This window comes from Cydia pomonella, chromosome 16, assembly GCF_033807575.1.
Source record: "Cydia pomonella isolate Wapato2018A chromosome 16, ilCydPomo1, whole genome shotgun sequence".
NCBI classification, from domain to species: Eukaryota; Metazoa; Arthropoda; class Insecta; order Lepidoptera; family Tortricidae; genus Cydia; species Cydia pomonella.
Genome location: NC_084718.1, coordinates 7592820 through 7609387, shown reverse-complemented (window position 1 = coordinate 7609387; position 16568 = coordinate 7592820). Strand labels below are relative to the sequence as shown.

Genomic DNA, 16568 nt, shown 5'->3' with positions numbered 1-16568 from the left:
ATATTATAAATACTTTACGATTCCTTTAACCCTCCACCAACTCCACGAAAAAAAATATTGTCGACACTTTCATGCTCGCTGGAATAGAAAACTTTATATAACCTTTTTTTCTTCCTATCATCAAATCTTTCAATTCCAATAGGTCTCTACGACGCTCGAGTAACTACACATTTAGCATCGCCGACTGCCCAGCTATATCAGACCGCTTAGTATGACTGTGCCGCACGCGATTCCCTAACTTGTAGTCGCGCTTGACATATGGAGTCGCGCGCGATAACGTAAGTCATGCTAAGCGGTCCAATTAAAACTGTGCGTGGTACGCGCTGCTTTAGAAAAATGAAAGGCAAATGTTGTAAATATAAGAATTTTATTTCAATTTGTTGAATCTTATAAAGATATAAAGAAATACAAAAATGAACAGAGTTTCTCACGTGATTACTGGGACTTTATTCGAGGGATTATAAATTAATAATCTAATTATATTTGAATACGAGATCATTTCAGATAGTTTGCAAGAATTAAAGTAACCAAATAAAGATTAATTAGCAGCTTGCGGTACCCGAAAGTTTTAAGAGGAAAGGGGACGGCCGCTTCTCCATACAAACGCAGTCCCCATTTTCCTCTTCGAAGTCATTTTTCTCTCTGGATATTGATATAATAGAAAGTATTTTTTACATAATTTGATGTATAGCTATGTCCGTTTGACTTATTTCGATATTTTGATTGCCTGTTGTAAAAATTAGGAGGGGAAAACAGGTTTGATATAATTTTTTAAAAACTCTTATAATGATTAAAAATTCAAACAAAATTAAACAGTTGTTAATAGGCATAGTTGTGGTTATTATACAACTATTTGTGTCAAAATCTTTTCAATAATGTTAATAACCAGAGAGGAAAATAAGGACTATACTACGTTTATATGAAAAAGCGATTACGCGCGGGTGGTCCACTTTTTTCTTAATGAGAAATAATCTCACTATACAAATTCGTACCTAATTCAAAACATGACAAAGGAGTACACTTGCTAATAATCCAGCCCTTAAACGCAAGACTAGTGCTATAATTTACTGTTAACAGAAGTAGCCGACGTTCCTTTGCATCTCTTGTCGACGAATTGCATTAACTCTATCACTCCACATAAGATTTCTTTTGCTGTGGGAATAATCTGTTCCTTGGGTAGGAGGAACCGGTGTTGCTTGCTTGGTAGTTCGATCATGTAGGAGTAGGGGATGTTGGCGACGCCGTAGCTCCAATCTACGCTGGTGCCCGCTGAGTAGTACATGATGTCCTTGGTACTTCCGACCTTGTATGTGCGCCCGTTTACAGCGTGCAATGCCTGGGGATACGTATATTTTAAATTAGAATCATACGCAGCTTTACGGTTATCCTACAAATATGTGTCTGCGTCTATGAACGAATCACAAAGTGGACGAACTCCGTAATGATGAATCGTGAAATTGACGAACTCCATTAGTAACGAATCGCGAAGTGGACGAAATGCGGAGTGACAAATCGCGAAATGGATGAACTGCGTATTACTAATCGCGAAATAGATGCATCATTATGGACGAACTGCGTAGTTGAAGAATGGACGAAATACGATTTGGACGTACTGCGTATTGGACGATTATTAGATTAAGACAAATTGCTGGACCCAATTGTGTAATTTTCGGATTTTAAAGTGTACATAATTTTATCTGTTGTTTTTGTTTTGTTGTTCTTATCATTATCTTTCTATCTTATTTATTTCATCTTCTTGACCTGTGTATGCGTGCTTTATGGAATAAATGTCTTTTTTTTTCAGTCTTTCTATTAATATTATTTATCCACGAACTGTCAAGTCGTATGGGTTTTCATGAAAACACACTAATAATATTAGACTAATACCGTTCAATAAATGGCCCCTCGTCCCTTTTTCTAGTAAACGATAAATAAAAAGAGTTACTGGCGTTCTATAAGTACCATCGCAGTACATACATTACTAAAATTATGTGTAAAAAAATGGGGAAGGCGATACAATTAGCCTACTTGTAATGTTAGGTGCAATATTAACGAAGGTCCTTCTAAGAGATTGGAGTATATTTTAAATGGTAAACTTTGCAGCTTAGGCTACGTCAGCGTTAGGATAGGAAAAGGTTAGAAATTAAAGATTTCTTCACACATACCCTAGCCATAACCGTGCCTCCCTCAAGTAGTTCCACGTAGGTCGGACAGGGCTCGCTAGTATAGCCCCAAGGAAAAATAATCACTTCACCGTAGCAATGGAACGAAAGGAACGCCTTGAAGTCGGCTTTAGACTCGAGAATCGCCCTCTGAAAATTATAAAACATTTGTAGAGTCTGTTTAATCGGCCAATTCCAACAATATCATGTGATACTAATCTAACATGGTTCTGATATCTTTTCAATATGAGATGGTTCCAATCTCCTTTAGAGGACCTGCTGAATTGCGCATTATGTCAGCCTTCAACCAAAATCACTTTTGACACTGGCAGATCTGTATCAGCTCGCGTAGGCAACGTACTAATCGTCAACGTTCCGTAGTGTACTGTAATCATCTCTCTCTATCACTCTTCCATATTAGTATGACAGTGACAGTTGTCTTTCGTTCGCTACGGAGCGATAAACATTGGCATGTTGGCTACGCGGGCAAATCGGTATTATATCAGTATCATATTGGAATGAGATTTAATAACTAAAACTCGATTTGAACCCTGCGCTGGCTCTGCAAGCGACAGAGAGTGGGAATCTAACCGTCAAATTGCCTATAACCTTGACCCTTTCGTTGCCAAGTAGGTATAGAATTACCTTAGATGGACTTTAGATTAGCTTTCGGCAATTGCTAATGACGATGAATAACTCGTTGCAATCTAATGTCATTAAAATAAGAAAATTATTTTTAATCAATCACCTTTACTGCAGCGGTCTCTGGCTCTGAGAAAGGCTTTGGTCCACGGTAGAAAATGCTGCCAGGGTCTTCAGATGAACCGTCTTCACCTGCCTCTCCCCAGCCGTAGCTATTGAAATGAAATAATACAATTTATAATCCCTCTAAAAGAAATATACTTCTCCAAACTAAATAACTATAAATGAAAACTTTTGACTACGAGTATTAGATATTTTACAATTAAAAAATCAGGATTCATGATCAGTTCTATGAAAATCCTGAAATTCCACGGAAACCACAAACAAGTTACGATTCCCTACAAAATTATGGAAGATAAAAGATATACACAAACTAAATCCAACCTGAAGTTCCTATTTAGATCGACTCCCATGCACTGTCCGTATTTCGCTCTATTTTTGCGCCACATTCGATCCGTGGTGTGAGTGTACACATACCCGTCAGGGTTCAACACTGGCAGTATATACCTGAAAACAAGCACACACTTTACCAACAATTTTTTATATTTATTTTCTGTTGTATAGTCACTAACATATATATCGGAGCGGCCGAGGTGCTCAATTATATCTGAACAGGCACTCTAGCGCTTTGACAATAGAGGCGTGTTCAGATATTTGTGAGCATCATGGCCGCTCCGATATATCTGATGGCAACAGGTCCTTCTAACCGTATAAGGCTGTGGTTATTTGAATGAATGTCTGTTACTGGCGTAGGCGTAGATGTGTTTGTGTCTGTCTAACCAGGGGCCTTTATTGCCTGGGTTCATTTCCAGTGGGAACTTACCAGTCCTTGTTGGTGACGCTCTCGGGCATCTTGTGGAAGTTTTTGACGATTTCATTTGAGATGTATGTGGTCACGGAGACACCGACCCACTCGCGCGCGTGGATGCCTCCGTCCAACCAGACGCCTTTATTGTCAGGGTTACCATTTGATATCTTCAGGAGCTGAAATATAAGTGGAAAGGGTTTTTGCTGGTACTGTCAGTATTAGACATTCGGTATACAAGCGTTTATTTTAATGTTTGACTGAAGTGCATAATCTGGTTTTCACAGCTGAAACTCAATATTATCGTTTTTTATCGAATCTAATTTACCGCACTAGTGCGATAATTAGCACATTACATAACTATGTCGAAAAGAAAATTGAATGGGTTATATGTACTGTAAAATGTTGTGCGATACATGTGCGAAAAGGCAATTTGCAACTCATGTTACTAACACACTAGTATGGCAAAGTAGCAACATATTTAATGTGAATATAATTTTATTATGTGTTGCCGATACAAGTGCGAAAAATAAGAAATTCGAAACGAGCGGCGATAAAATCGATAAATTAAAACACGACCGAAGGGAGTGTTTTAAATCGACACGATTTACTAATTACCTATTCGCACATGTATCGTACAACGTTTTACAGTACATATTGCCCTTTAAGTTTTCGACATAGTTACGTAATGTGCTATATATTGCACTAGTGCGGTAAAGTAGCGCCATATGTACTCTAAAATCATTTGTATGACCAAGATAATAGCGGACGTGTACCGTAAAACTGTCGAGATTCGTGCCTATAAAATAAAAGTATTTTTAACTAGGGACCTACCTTGATATCTCTTCCTTCGCAAGTCTTCCCGATGACAAAGGTATTGCACAAGTACGGGTGTGTCTCCGCGAGTTTGTCCATAAAAGCATAAATCGTACGCAGGCCGTGGTAGGTGCTCCAATTCATACATTCGCCTGGAAGTTCCATTTTCACGGGTAAACAACAATGAACCACTGGCAGAAACTCGTAGTTTTTTGAAGAATCTGCAACTTGACTTTATGCAACCAAGTAAAACAAATAGAATGACCTCACTCTGGTAGAGTTGTAGAAGATATGAGCAGACAATATTGACTTACTTTGTTTAAATAGCTGTTCTCTAACACACAACCGCTAATTAGCGTAAGTTGTTATCTATTGTTCCTACTCTATTTAATGCCTGTGTGGCCCTTTTAAAATGGGATTTTATGCAGACGAACACTTAATGTCACAATAAAAGCTAAATCTTACGTTTAATATATTAAGGTTGAGATTACTGCAACATTTTGCGATCTTAACTATCAGTTTGATTATTGTTTGGCTCTGAACACGCCCGTCGTGCTGACGCCGTAATTGTAGACTGTGTCATTCACGACGACGCGTATCTTGACTCGTATTATCATGTTATTAAAGGTTAGATTTGACAAATCTGCGCGTCATCGTGGATGACTGCAATGTGTATGTTCGAAGTCTAGGAACCTTATATGTTTGCATTACCAGTTTTAATATTTACAATGTATCTTTACAAATTCTTACACGACGACTGATTAGGATGCACAGCAGCACTGAAGTTGCTAATGATAGTGGAACCCTGATCTAATATTTTATACGGACGGAAAAGGGGCCTCTCTTGAAAAACTACCGCCACTTGGTCTTATTATCGTACTCAAATTACAAAGCACAATGTTAAATGCTTACATGGAGACTGATTTTCCGATTGACCAGGCCGCTCAGTCGCGCTGACGTTGACAGTGATTGTGGAACCCTGCTCACGACACTTCAACTCATCCACGTCTCTGATGGAGACAGAGAATAGTATGCCTCTTTCGTGCAGCATGGAAGCCACTTGGGCAACCCGCGGCTTGTCTACGAAGAAGTCCATCGTGCTACGTTCTTCCTTCCATATGTTTATCGCTAGAAAGTTGATACGACGTTTTAACGTGCGATGAAGACAATTAACACAAGTGCCTCTTTTTAGATATAGGTACTACGTATTTTTGGTTCTACGTGTCAAAAAGCAAAACGTGTTTTATCGCGTTATTACCACGTATCAAACGCAATAACATACGTTACATACGTCTTTCTACTCCGGTAACGAATAATACAAAAATTCATATGCATTTACAAGTACGGCAGATTCTTGGCTCTAGGTTGCTTAATTTCTAATAAAGACATAATTTACTATTCCATGACTGGCTTAATTATATCAACTGATGTTTAGCATAAATCTATTGTCTAGTTAAATATTGCTACAAATGGGGAACGGATTACCAGAACTGTTAATCCTAGTGTGTAAGTACCTCCTCCTCTAATTGGTTTAAGCTACTTTAATGATCAGAACAATTTACGTACCTCATTATCATTAACAAAGTATGAAAAGAAATAATGTACTTAAACATACTTACTGTAATGTAAGTATCTAATCCAAATTATTATTTTTTTTAGTTTTCGCCACTTTATTAACCATTCTTCAGGTGTTCGGTCAAAATCACCTATTTAAGTAGATTTGTTAGGTACGAAATGATGAATTTACAAAAATTTGGATACACATGCTGGCATGTGGCTCTCGTAAGGCATCTAGCCTTACAAGAGCCACACAATGAAATACGTTTTTTAAACCGATTGTGACTGCCGAAAATATGGATGAACAAAATGGACAGTAGAACAGTTTTACGTACTCTTTGTCGTCTACCTAGAACTTTGTCTAGCCAAAAAGAGGAATTGACGTTTCGGTGAGTTACTTACATTACATTGTAATTTCCTTTTATATATTTGTCGTTGACTTGCTTTGCTTATTGATAACAGTTTTTGCCGCGTTTTAACGGTAGTCCCACTGCTTTGACCCACAGGGGGTCCACGGGTATTTCTTTTACCCGTTATTCTACCGTTCTTAACAGTGTTTGCCAGTGGGTCTACGGGTAATTTATTTTTACCTTGGTACCACCGCACTAAGTGGTAAACATTCATTAGAAACTATAGCTAAGTAATAATAATAATAATAATTCAACTTATATACGTCCCACTGCTGGGCACAGACCATGCGTGAGAGGGCTCGGGCTATAGTCCCCAGGCTAGCCCAATGCGGATTAGGGACTTCACATACACCTTTGAATTTCTTCGCAGATGTATGCAGGTTTCCTCACGATGTTTTCCTTCACCGAAAAGCTAAAGTGGTAAATATCAAATGAAATTTGTACATAAGTTCCGAGTAACTCAATGGTACGAGACAGGATTTGAACCCACGACCTCCGGATTGAAAGTCGGACGTCATATCCACTCGGCCACCACCAGCTAAGTATTTGGAGAAAAAAGCGACTTGGGTTTTCATGTGTAATAAAACGTAGTACTCTGAAAATAAGCCAATGCTCGTTAATTTTGCTAATAAATTCAACACTTAAGCTATAGTTTGTAATGACTGTTTACCACTTAGAGCGGTGAGACCATGGTAAAAATAAATTACCCGTAGACCTTCTGGAGAACACTGTTTAGAACGCTAGGACAGCGGGTAAACAAAACACTAGTGGACCCACCAGGCGGACATGTTGGTGGGACCAGGGGTAATAGTTACACCGTTTTTGGCAGTAAAAATCCTAGGGTCGGCCTACGCTAAGGTTTCATGCCAAATACTACGCTAAGTAGCTTATAGGGATGTACAGAGGTATACAATCTTACTGCCAAGTTCGTACAAAGTTCGTCAGAGTCTAGTACTAGTCGTCAGTAAGGAAAAAACAACAACAATGGAACTGTTGACCTACCACCGCATGTGTCAAGTGACCTCACGAAACATTTTTGGCCTTCGTCAGTGAACCTCACTGCCCATACTTGTGGTAGTGGCGGCGCCACTTTGATGTCCAAATTAAACGATACTTTTAAAATGACAAATTTTTATCACTGGAAATTTGGAGCCTAAATTCCTAATGTTTTTTCTTTCCAATTACATTGATTTTGATAAAGACAGTAGTTGTTTTAGTGACTTGTTCATAGTGACAACTTTTGACTTGTCATAATTTACTAGAGGTTTAAACTTTTTTTAATAGTTTAATAAAAAGTCTGAATAAGAAAAGTTATATTTATAATTAAATTACAAACAATGATCATTTTTGGACAACCATTGAAATTCTTTAAACTTATGTACAAAATATAATTGATTTACCAATCATTTTTGAGCGAAGGAAAAAATAACTATTTTACAGATAATTTTAGGTTTCGGTTTGGTAACCCTCGTTATTTTTTTTACGACGATACTTGGGATCAAAATGTAATAAGTTATACGATCTCGGCAAACGTTTTCAGCGGTGGCATGATGGTTCCATTTTTATCACTTGTCACTATGGTCGTCACTTTCGCGCTTACATACTTGTTAGAACGTGACAGGCATGGTGACAAATGATAAAGAGCCGACCATCTTAGTCCTACAGGACAAAATAATTTAGTTTTTAAAACTTTGTTTCAGTTAAAAATGACAACTTAGAGTTTCCGATAATTTTTATAGTGTATTTTCACCACATCAGCTCGTTACAGACCCTTTTGATACCTTAAAAACGGACGAGAAAGTTTCATTTGTTCACAAGAGTGGCTAAGTAATTAAATGCAAATTTTAAGTTGTTTCCCCATTTTGGCTGGTGGAATTATCTTTTCAGTGATGATTTTGCATGCTTAATATATAAACACAAACATCACTCATACTCCAAGATCCCGGGCGCAAGGGAGCTAATGTAAACCTTACTTGAATGTGTGAAAATTACATTGACAGCGTCCATGGCGCTGTGGGCACGACTAATAACTACTAGATGTTCTTGGCGTTCAAAAGGTAAATAGCGTCTATTTGGATTTGTTTTATAATGTTTTACAGTTAACGTCCCTCGCGTCCCTAACGTCCCCCAAAAGTCCCTCGCGTTGGTAGGGTGAAAATTTTCGTGTTTCACGCGGTGGTAATGTTTGTTCTTAAATCTCATGCTTTGAAACCGTCGCAACGCTTGAGATTCCATTTTCGAACAAATTTCAAATTTGAGATGTTTCGCTTGCTCGTGTATCAAACAACAACTTTGCCCCCTTGTAAAACAAATAATAAATACATGATAATGGTATACTGACTAAAAATAACTTTACTGACTTTATTAATTACGTATTCATATTGTCGGGTTTTCAATAAAGTTACCATCCAAGTCATAATTATCTACAAACTTCATCAACGCCATAATACAACTCAGAATTTCTTTGCCTGTCTCTTCTATTTCTATCTGTGGCAATCTAAACTTGTGTTTCTTGCTTCTAAGCTCTAGAAGGTAGCAGAAAGGTATCTTGGCTTGTCCGTAGCTCCAGTCACAGCTGGTGCCGGCGGCACCGTACATGACATCCCGAGAAATGCCAACTTTGTATATGTTTCCACTTGTCGCATAGATAGCCTGTGAACATGGGAATCGAGCATGACATTTGTACACCAAGCTGCAAAGTTGCATGGCATGAATTCATTCATAATGTGTCCCTGTAATTGTGCAGCTCGTTGTATGTTTTAAGAGTAATTGATTTAGTATATGAGTATAGTGTCAAAATAATTATAAAAAAAACTGCATGGAAATTGTTTGAGACTGCGCCAACTACGTTAGCCGGCGCTAAGCTTCTCGTGGAGTATCAACGCGTACAGAATACGTTGCTGAAGGTAACATATTTGGAATTTTTACGACTATGTGGGCTGTAACAAGACTGGGCATGATTATTTTAAATACGTATGGATACCTTAGACATAACAGTGGCCCCTTCTAATAGACGGACGTAGTCTGGGCAGAGCTCATCTCGATAAGCAAACGGAAATAAGATAACTTCTCCGAAGCTGTGTAATGTTATGTATACTTTGAATTTAATTCCGGATGATTGTAACATATCCTGAAATAGATGTAAGAATTGTCAATTTGTTCGGGATAAAACATGCACAAGCCGACTTATTTTAACTAACAATACTCTTCTAAACAACTGTCAGGTCCAGATCACGCAAGGCTTTTGGCGGTCGGAGCCCGGGAAGCCGGCTACTGGCTACATGCCCATCCTTCACCTAATACTGGTACTTTCTTGGATCTAACCTCCCTAAGACTGGCGACTGATTTGCGATTCGATATGTACGCCACATATATGCTCTTGTGGCTCGGACGTGGACTGACTGGGACACCATGGATTATCTTGACAAAAAAGTGCAGGTCGTTTTCCAGACATGCGTCGCTTAATGACATAAGCCGTCGATCTCTTGCTACCATCAATGTGCCTGCTCTTATTAAGCCGACTGGCATTATTAGGGATGATGGCAAGAGGCCTGATGGGGTGTCCTTAGTTCCTTCGAGCTTGGGCTGGATGTTAGTGTGGGACGCTACCTGCGTAGACACACTGGCTCCGTCCCACCTCCAACGGACTAATGTAAAAGCGGGCGCGGCGGAAAGCGCAGAAATTTTGAAACATAATAAATATAAGAGAAAATATAGTATTGCGATGGGCGGCGGTGTTCGCCGTATTTGAGTATATCGCTACGCAAATAAGCGAGGAATTGCAACATTGAATTATTTAATGCGTAATATAAAACAGGTGCAGCATCAGCGGGCAAATCCTGTTTGTCGTTTAATCTCCGCGCCGTCCGGCGCCGACACGAACCGGTATCGGACGCTTAATTGTGTCCACTTTACCATTATAATGTGTTTCTATTGCTGTGAAAACTACTTGAATATCAAGTATTTGTTTCGGTGCTCTCTGAATTGGATCCATGGAAAGGTAGAGTACGCAACGTGGTATTTATCATTGCATAAACTCGGCCACGTGGGAATGGGAAGTGCACAGTTGTTTAAAGTTCTAATTATTTGACTAATGTCTCATCAAATCAGAGATATATTTTTTCATTACACTATTAAGTTTAATCATGGGCAAATTGTCAAGTCACTGTATAGGTGCTAAAAATATCTACATATCCATAAATTACTACTAGCCCCAACAACCCCCAAGAAGATGATTTGGAATATTGTTCTGTATCTGTAGGTTGTATTATTATCCAGTGTGAAACTAAATATTGTACACTATAAGGTCAGTATGGGTAAGTGTAGCTACGGGGCAAATGTAGCTGACCTTCATATTACGTAAACCAATTGAGTTATTGATACTGCTATGATCTCTTGTCATGAGTAAATAAACGATTAATTGAAATTTATTACTAAAGGTAACATTGTCAAGCAATTTTGAGACTATCGTCATTTTAAAATCGCACTTTTTTTAATACGAGTTGCAGTGCAGTCCACACGAGGCATTTCGCTCTATGATATGATTTCTTTTAAATAAAGGAAAATAAGAAATTAATGTGCATTTAAAAACGTAGCCTAAAAAATGAGTGACTGGGAAAGTGTGTCTAACTCACTTGAGGCAAGTGTGACTGTATGTAACACTTGTCCCGTATCAGAGATCGTAAACAATTATTTCTTGTATTATCAATGACTAGCTTTTGCCCGCGACTTCGTTTGCGTGGACTTATTAATTTACGTCCCTATCTTATTTTTCATCTCACGCCAACTTATGCTACCAAAATCGAGAAACTGACAAGTCAAGATAGAAATTTGTGACACGCGACTGTTGTTTCTCGCGGCGCGAGTTATCCCGCGTGTAATCTTGTGCTAGCCGTGCAGTATGTATTATGTTTTAAAAAAGCGGTGGTGGCCTAGCGGTAAGAGCGTGTGACTTTCAATCCGGAGGTCGCGGGTTCAAATCCAGCTCGTACCAATAACGTACGAAATATCATTTGATATTTAGCAGTCGCTTTTCGGTGAAGGAAAACATCGTGAAAGATAGTTCCAATAAGGCCTAATTTACCCTCTGGGTTGGAAGGTCAGATGGCAGTCTTTTTCGTAAAAACTAGTGCCAACGCCAATTATGGGGATTAGTTGTCAAGCGGACCCCAGGCTCCCATGAGCCGTGGCAAAATGCCGGGACGACGCGAGGAAGAAGAAGCTATGTATTATGTTTTATCTAATAACCGTATTTCGCCGGCTGAGACAACGAACGCTACGCTACGCCACAGCGCTATAGAAGTGTGTTTGTTCTTATAGTCCGAAAGTACCGCGACGCGTATGTGTATAGACACAATAATAGTTATTATATTAGATATAGAAGGTAATTCTTGTTTTCTTTACATATTTTTTTTCAAAGCTCTAGAACGATTTTTCTTTAAAGTGCATTTTTCACTAAAAAAGGTTTTCCACCGCAGATTGGAACACATATGCCACAGTTACCCCGGATTATATTTTATCATTAAATGATGATAACTAACTAAGTATATAGTATAGATCAAAATGAATAAATTTTCATCGTTACGTATCATGGTTGTTGCGTTTTAATATTAAAAATTATTGTCTAGCGTGCACTAACAATGTAGTCACACTTACCTCATTTTGCTGGAGAAGTGTGACTCTGACTCTACTTTCATTAAAGATCTTCAATACCATCTATAAATCATCAAACTAACATAAAACACATTGTTTTCATCTAATGTTGTACCTTAGGGCACAGTTCGAAATCTAACTGTATGATATTGATTTATGTGTTCAAAGTTAACTATGACAAAAGTATGTCACACTTACCCATATTGACCTTAAGTTTGTGTATTCTAGTGATCATATTCAGACAACTTACTCTTACAGCTCTTGATTCCGGTTCTGAGAATGGGCGAGGACCATGGTAAAAGGGACTCTTTGGCTCGTCTGATGAGCCTTTACCGCCCCAGCCAAAACTAAAAAATATTAAGAACATTTCCTCATCAGAACATGCATTTATTTCCATCCCTCGGCAACAATGTACTGACGTAGAACATGAGGGTCTTATAGTTAGATTATTACATAAGTGAAATAAGTCAGATCAGGCATACCTAAAATTCCTGTTAAGATCAACGCCCAAGCATTCCCTGCCGTGCCATGCTTTGTTTTTGCGCCACATTCGATAGTTAGTGTGAGAAAATTCGTAGCCGTCTGGATTCATTACTGGGAGAAAATACCTAAAACAAGCCAAAGGGACATATTTCACACAGGTACTTTAAAAAAAGTTATATTGTGTGTTTCTCTCTAAAAGCATTGATAATAGTGGTTTCCCATACTTTTGTCATTGATTAATCTGAGATCGTAGCAATGAGTTCCTCGGTGCCACAAATTGCCATTTGATATTCACTTATTGTTCTCAGTTGAAGAAAATATGGTGAATAAACCTGCATATCTGCGAGAAATACTGCATGCGTGTGAAGTACATAGGTATGCTCTATTGTATACTAACATGGCCCCATGTTACATATAACCGTTTTGTAAGATTGAGTACAACTTGTTTCTTTTATGTACGTAGTCGTTTAGCTGGGGCAAAGCAAAAACCGATAGACACTCGCCAATCCTTGTTCGCCATGTAGTCGGGTAGCTCATCAAAGTTTTGGACGACGTAGTTTATGATATACGTGTTGACGGCGGGCGCGATCCACTCACGCGCATGTATGCCGGCGTCGATCCACACGCTTGCGTTCCCGACGTTACTGTTGGACACTTTCAGAACCTGTAACCACAGTCTTGTCAAATAGGGATTCTTCAAATAGGTTTATTCGTTATCTAATAAATTTTGTGTTGAAATTACTGTCTTTACTTATTTTCCCGCTTTTAACAAGCAAATTGCAATTTACTTTCCTATAGCTCCAAATCACATTGTTAGGAAAACTACAATTAGGTACGTATGTGTGGAACCCCCTATATGTGTAGTAGGTAGGTAAGTAATAGTTCATTATGCAAAGCGAGGGGTAAGTGAAATTTTTCAAACGACGTCTTTAGATGCACGACAGCCATAGGCTGGATTGCATTAAAGACTCGAGTTTGCAATAATGTTATCCCCGGAGTTACACGCAATATTTTTCATCACCCTTGCTCGAAAAAGATCTTATTTCATGCAGGTAAAGGTACTGAAGGACCAAAGAATTTATTTTTCCCGCGTGAGTTATGCATTGTGAAAAAATTAAATCTATAGATCCCGAACTTTTTATAACTCTTTTTTTAAATTGTGTCACTAATTCAAGCGAACCAAGTAGGTATAAATGAGTTTTACTTTTAAAATACTGACGTTTATAACTAATTTTTGTTGTTTATGTTAAAAAATATTGAATTTGATTAAACGAATCATCAATCAATCATGAAGCTGTTTCAAAAGTTTTCTGTACTGTTTATTTCACGGATGGAAAATAAATAACAAATTACACAGAATATAAAAATTAGGCAGCGATAGGCGATCTTATTTTGGGACATACATATTTTGCTCCAGAATAAGATGGATGATACTATTAAATATTTTTTGGTATGTGTTGATTATCTTTAGTAATGAAAAGTAATAATTGACCAACTAATTCCATCTATGCATTGTAAGAGAATGGTAAACGTACCTTAAGATCCCGGTTTTCTAGCGACGATCCGATGACACCGGTAGTGCAAATAGAAGGACGACTGTATTGCATGTCATCCAAAAACTTGTGTATTGTGTTCAATCGATGGTAATCTTTCCAGTCGAGTTGAGAAGCTTTTATTGGATCTAGAAAGTAATGGTTTTAAAATAACTCCAAAGGACTATGCGTCAAAATGGTCCAAAAGTCAACAGAGTTGAGAGGTCATTAGATAAGTATTTCTATGAACTTTTTTTTTTTTTTTTTTCGTTCTATGGGCACCAATCGGAATTCCATTGCAGAACTGAGATATTGGCATTTTAGTCAAAATGTCATAAGTAAAATAATTGCTATCTAACGACCTAACTCTCATTTCTGTTGGTTTTTGGGACCAGGCTCCATACAAAGTTGCCCATGGTCCTTTACTATATAAGGTATATTAGGATGACTTCGATAATGGGGTAATACTGAAAGTTTGGCAACACTCATACTTCTGCAACGCTAACCAAGGCGTCGTGCTTACTGTCGCAACAGTAGAAGTTTAGTAGATACTAGCGATTTTTAGAATCATCCGGCTTTCGAAGCAGTGCCAAAGTAAGTAACCTAACTATAACTACGACCTTGGGGATAGTTTTAGGTTTAGATGCTATCGACCTAAAGAGAGTTGACCAGAAACGAATTGTTATATTACTAGTGCATACTATTTTTTTAAATATAATATTCGGTTAAAATGATGACGATATGTAGGTATCATAGTTATATTAAGTACCTGCTTTTATTACTTCAGACGATCGGTCTTTTTCCCAGTCCATATACCGTGATTTGATTACATTAGTTCTGGGCGTATCATTCGTCTTGCTAGTAGGACACTGATCACTTAAATCTGTTTCGGTAGCTTCGTGTGGACAATTGTAGTGTGGATTTGAATCAGATGCATCTAAACTATATTCGCCAGCAGCCGATTCTTTTCTTTCATTTTGATTTTTGTAGTAAAAATCCATGTAACGAGATTTTATAGGTATGTCCTTCCAAGTTTTTCTTTCCAAGTCTACATCCATATCATCGTTCTCCTCATATTGACATTGATGGTTAAAATCCGTGCAACGAGGTTTCGCGGAAAGATTATCTTTAAACTCTTCTTCACTACAGGAATGTGTCGGTGAAACACACTTAGCTAATTCTTTCTTCTCATCTTGATTTTGGTGGTTAAAATTCATGTAACGAGGTTTCACGGAAAGGTTTTCTTTAAACTCTTCTTCACCACAAGAATGTGTGGGTGAAACACACTTAGTTAATTCTTTCTTCTCATCTTGACTTTGATGGTTAAAATTCATGTAACGAGATTGCATGGAAGGACTTTCTTTCAAGTCTTCTTCTTCTTCATAATGGGTTGGCAGCTGTTTCATCGGATAGTCTTGATCCATAATGTAGTTGAATAATCTTGATCGCCTGTCTGGATCGTCATAGTACAGAGTTTGTGCACGTGGGCTTATGACGTAACAAGCATTTTTGTTTTCTTTGCTGTAATTACCCTGGTCCTTCCTACTTCTATATACAGGAATAGTATTGAAGCTTTCATAATATGAGTATTTTGGTGTCTGGATTTTGTATCTTATTTCTTCCATCGGTTCATTTTTATTCTTAAGATAATCCATATACCGTGACTTCGTATCGTTTCGCTTGTGTTTCACGGTCGTCTCCTGAACAGGACTTTGATCTTCACCGAAGGATATTGGTATTGGAGTTGATTCACATGATGCCCAGTTTTGGTTTATCATATTTGAATAAGCAAAATGCGGGCAACAATCGCAAGTTGCCGATTGTTCTCTTTCGTATAGATTTTTGTAGTAAAAGTCCAAATATCGTGATTTTATTTTATGCTTCTTTTCTGCCATGTTGACTTCTTCATAGTAAGAATGTGTTGGCGAATGGTGGGTTGGGCAATAATATTGATCAATAATAGAGTTGTATACTTTTGGTTGGGTGTCCAGAAGTAGCTTATGGTATCGGTATGGTGCAGGGGGGTTGGTCAAGACATAACAAGCGTGGGGAGTCTTTTTGTTCCTTCTAAACAGTGAAATTGTGCTTTGGTCCTCTTCTAAGTATTCACCTTGTTTCTCCATTTTGTAATTTTTATCGTTTTTCTGATATGGTGTAATGGATGAATGAGAATTATTGTTCGGTATTGATTATTTATGGTAGACTATTTCATGTTAGTTTTTCTAGGAGTTATAACTTAACACAAAACAATAAAGAAAATGGCTTGGTGTTAAGTTATTTTGTAATTTTATGGCTTCATGTTGTCGCGAATGGAAGGTGGTTGGCATTATCCATGGCGGATTTTTAATAATATTGTGCGTTTGATAAATAATAACGAAGCAATTTTAATATGTTCGATGTAAACATGAGTAAATGACATTCAAAGAGTATATTAATCATATAATAATGA

General features: G+C 37.8%; 2 protein-coding genes across 3 annotated transcripts; both read right to left on the bottom strand.

The window, feature by feature from the left end:
• Positions 1–350: 350 nt before the first annotated feature.
• LOC133526259 (carboxypeptidase B-like) lies at positions 351–7710 on the bottom strand. Of its 2 annotated transcripts, XM_061862801.1 has the most exons (9): positions 7455–7569; positions 6105–6191; positions 5398–5613; positions 4504–4637; positions 3688–3848; positions 3249–3371; positions 2911–3016; positions 2166–2312; positions 351–1336 (listed from the first exon to the last, which is right to left on the bottom strand). In XM_061862801.1, exons 3-9 carry the CDS (start codon positions 5579–5581, stop codon positions 1058–1060), a joined length of 1134 nt encoding a protein of 377 aa, XP_061718785.1. In that variant the 5' UTR covers positions 5582–5613; positions 6105–6191; positions 7455–7569; the 3' UTR covers positions 351–1057. The 2 variants fall into 2 exon arrangements, with proteins under 2 accessions (XP_061718785.1, XP_061718784.1); XM_061862800.1 differs by lacking the exon at positions 6105–6191 and having other exon boundaries at positions 7455–7710.
• Positions 7711–8778: 1068 nt separating this feature from the next.
• On the bottom strand, positions 8779–16568 carry LOC133526258 (uncharacterized). Its single transcript, XM_061862799.1, has 7 exons — positions 14889–16568; positions 14123–14268; positions 13091–13251; positions 12587–12712; positions 12355–12451; positions 9436–9582; positions 8779–9104 (listed from the first exon to the last, which is right to left on the bottom strand). The coding sequence occupies exons 1-7, from the start codon at positions 16240–16242 to the stop codon at positions 8829–8831; spliced, it is 2307 nt and encodes a 768-aa protein (XP_061718783.1). The 5' UTR covers positions 16243–16568; the 3' UTR covers positions 8779–8828.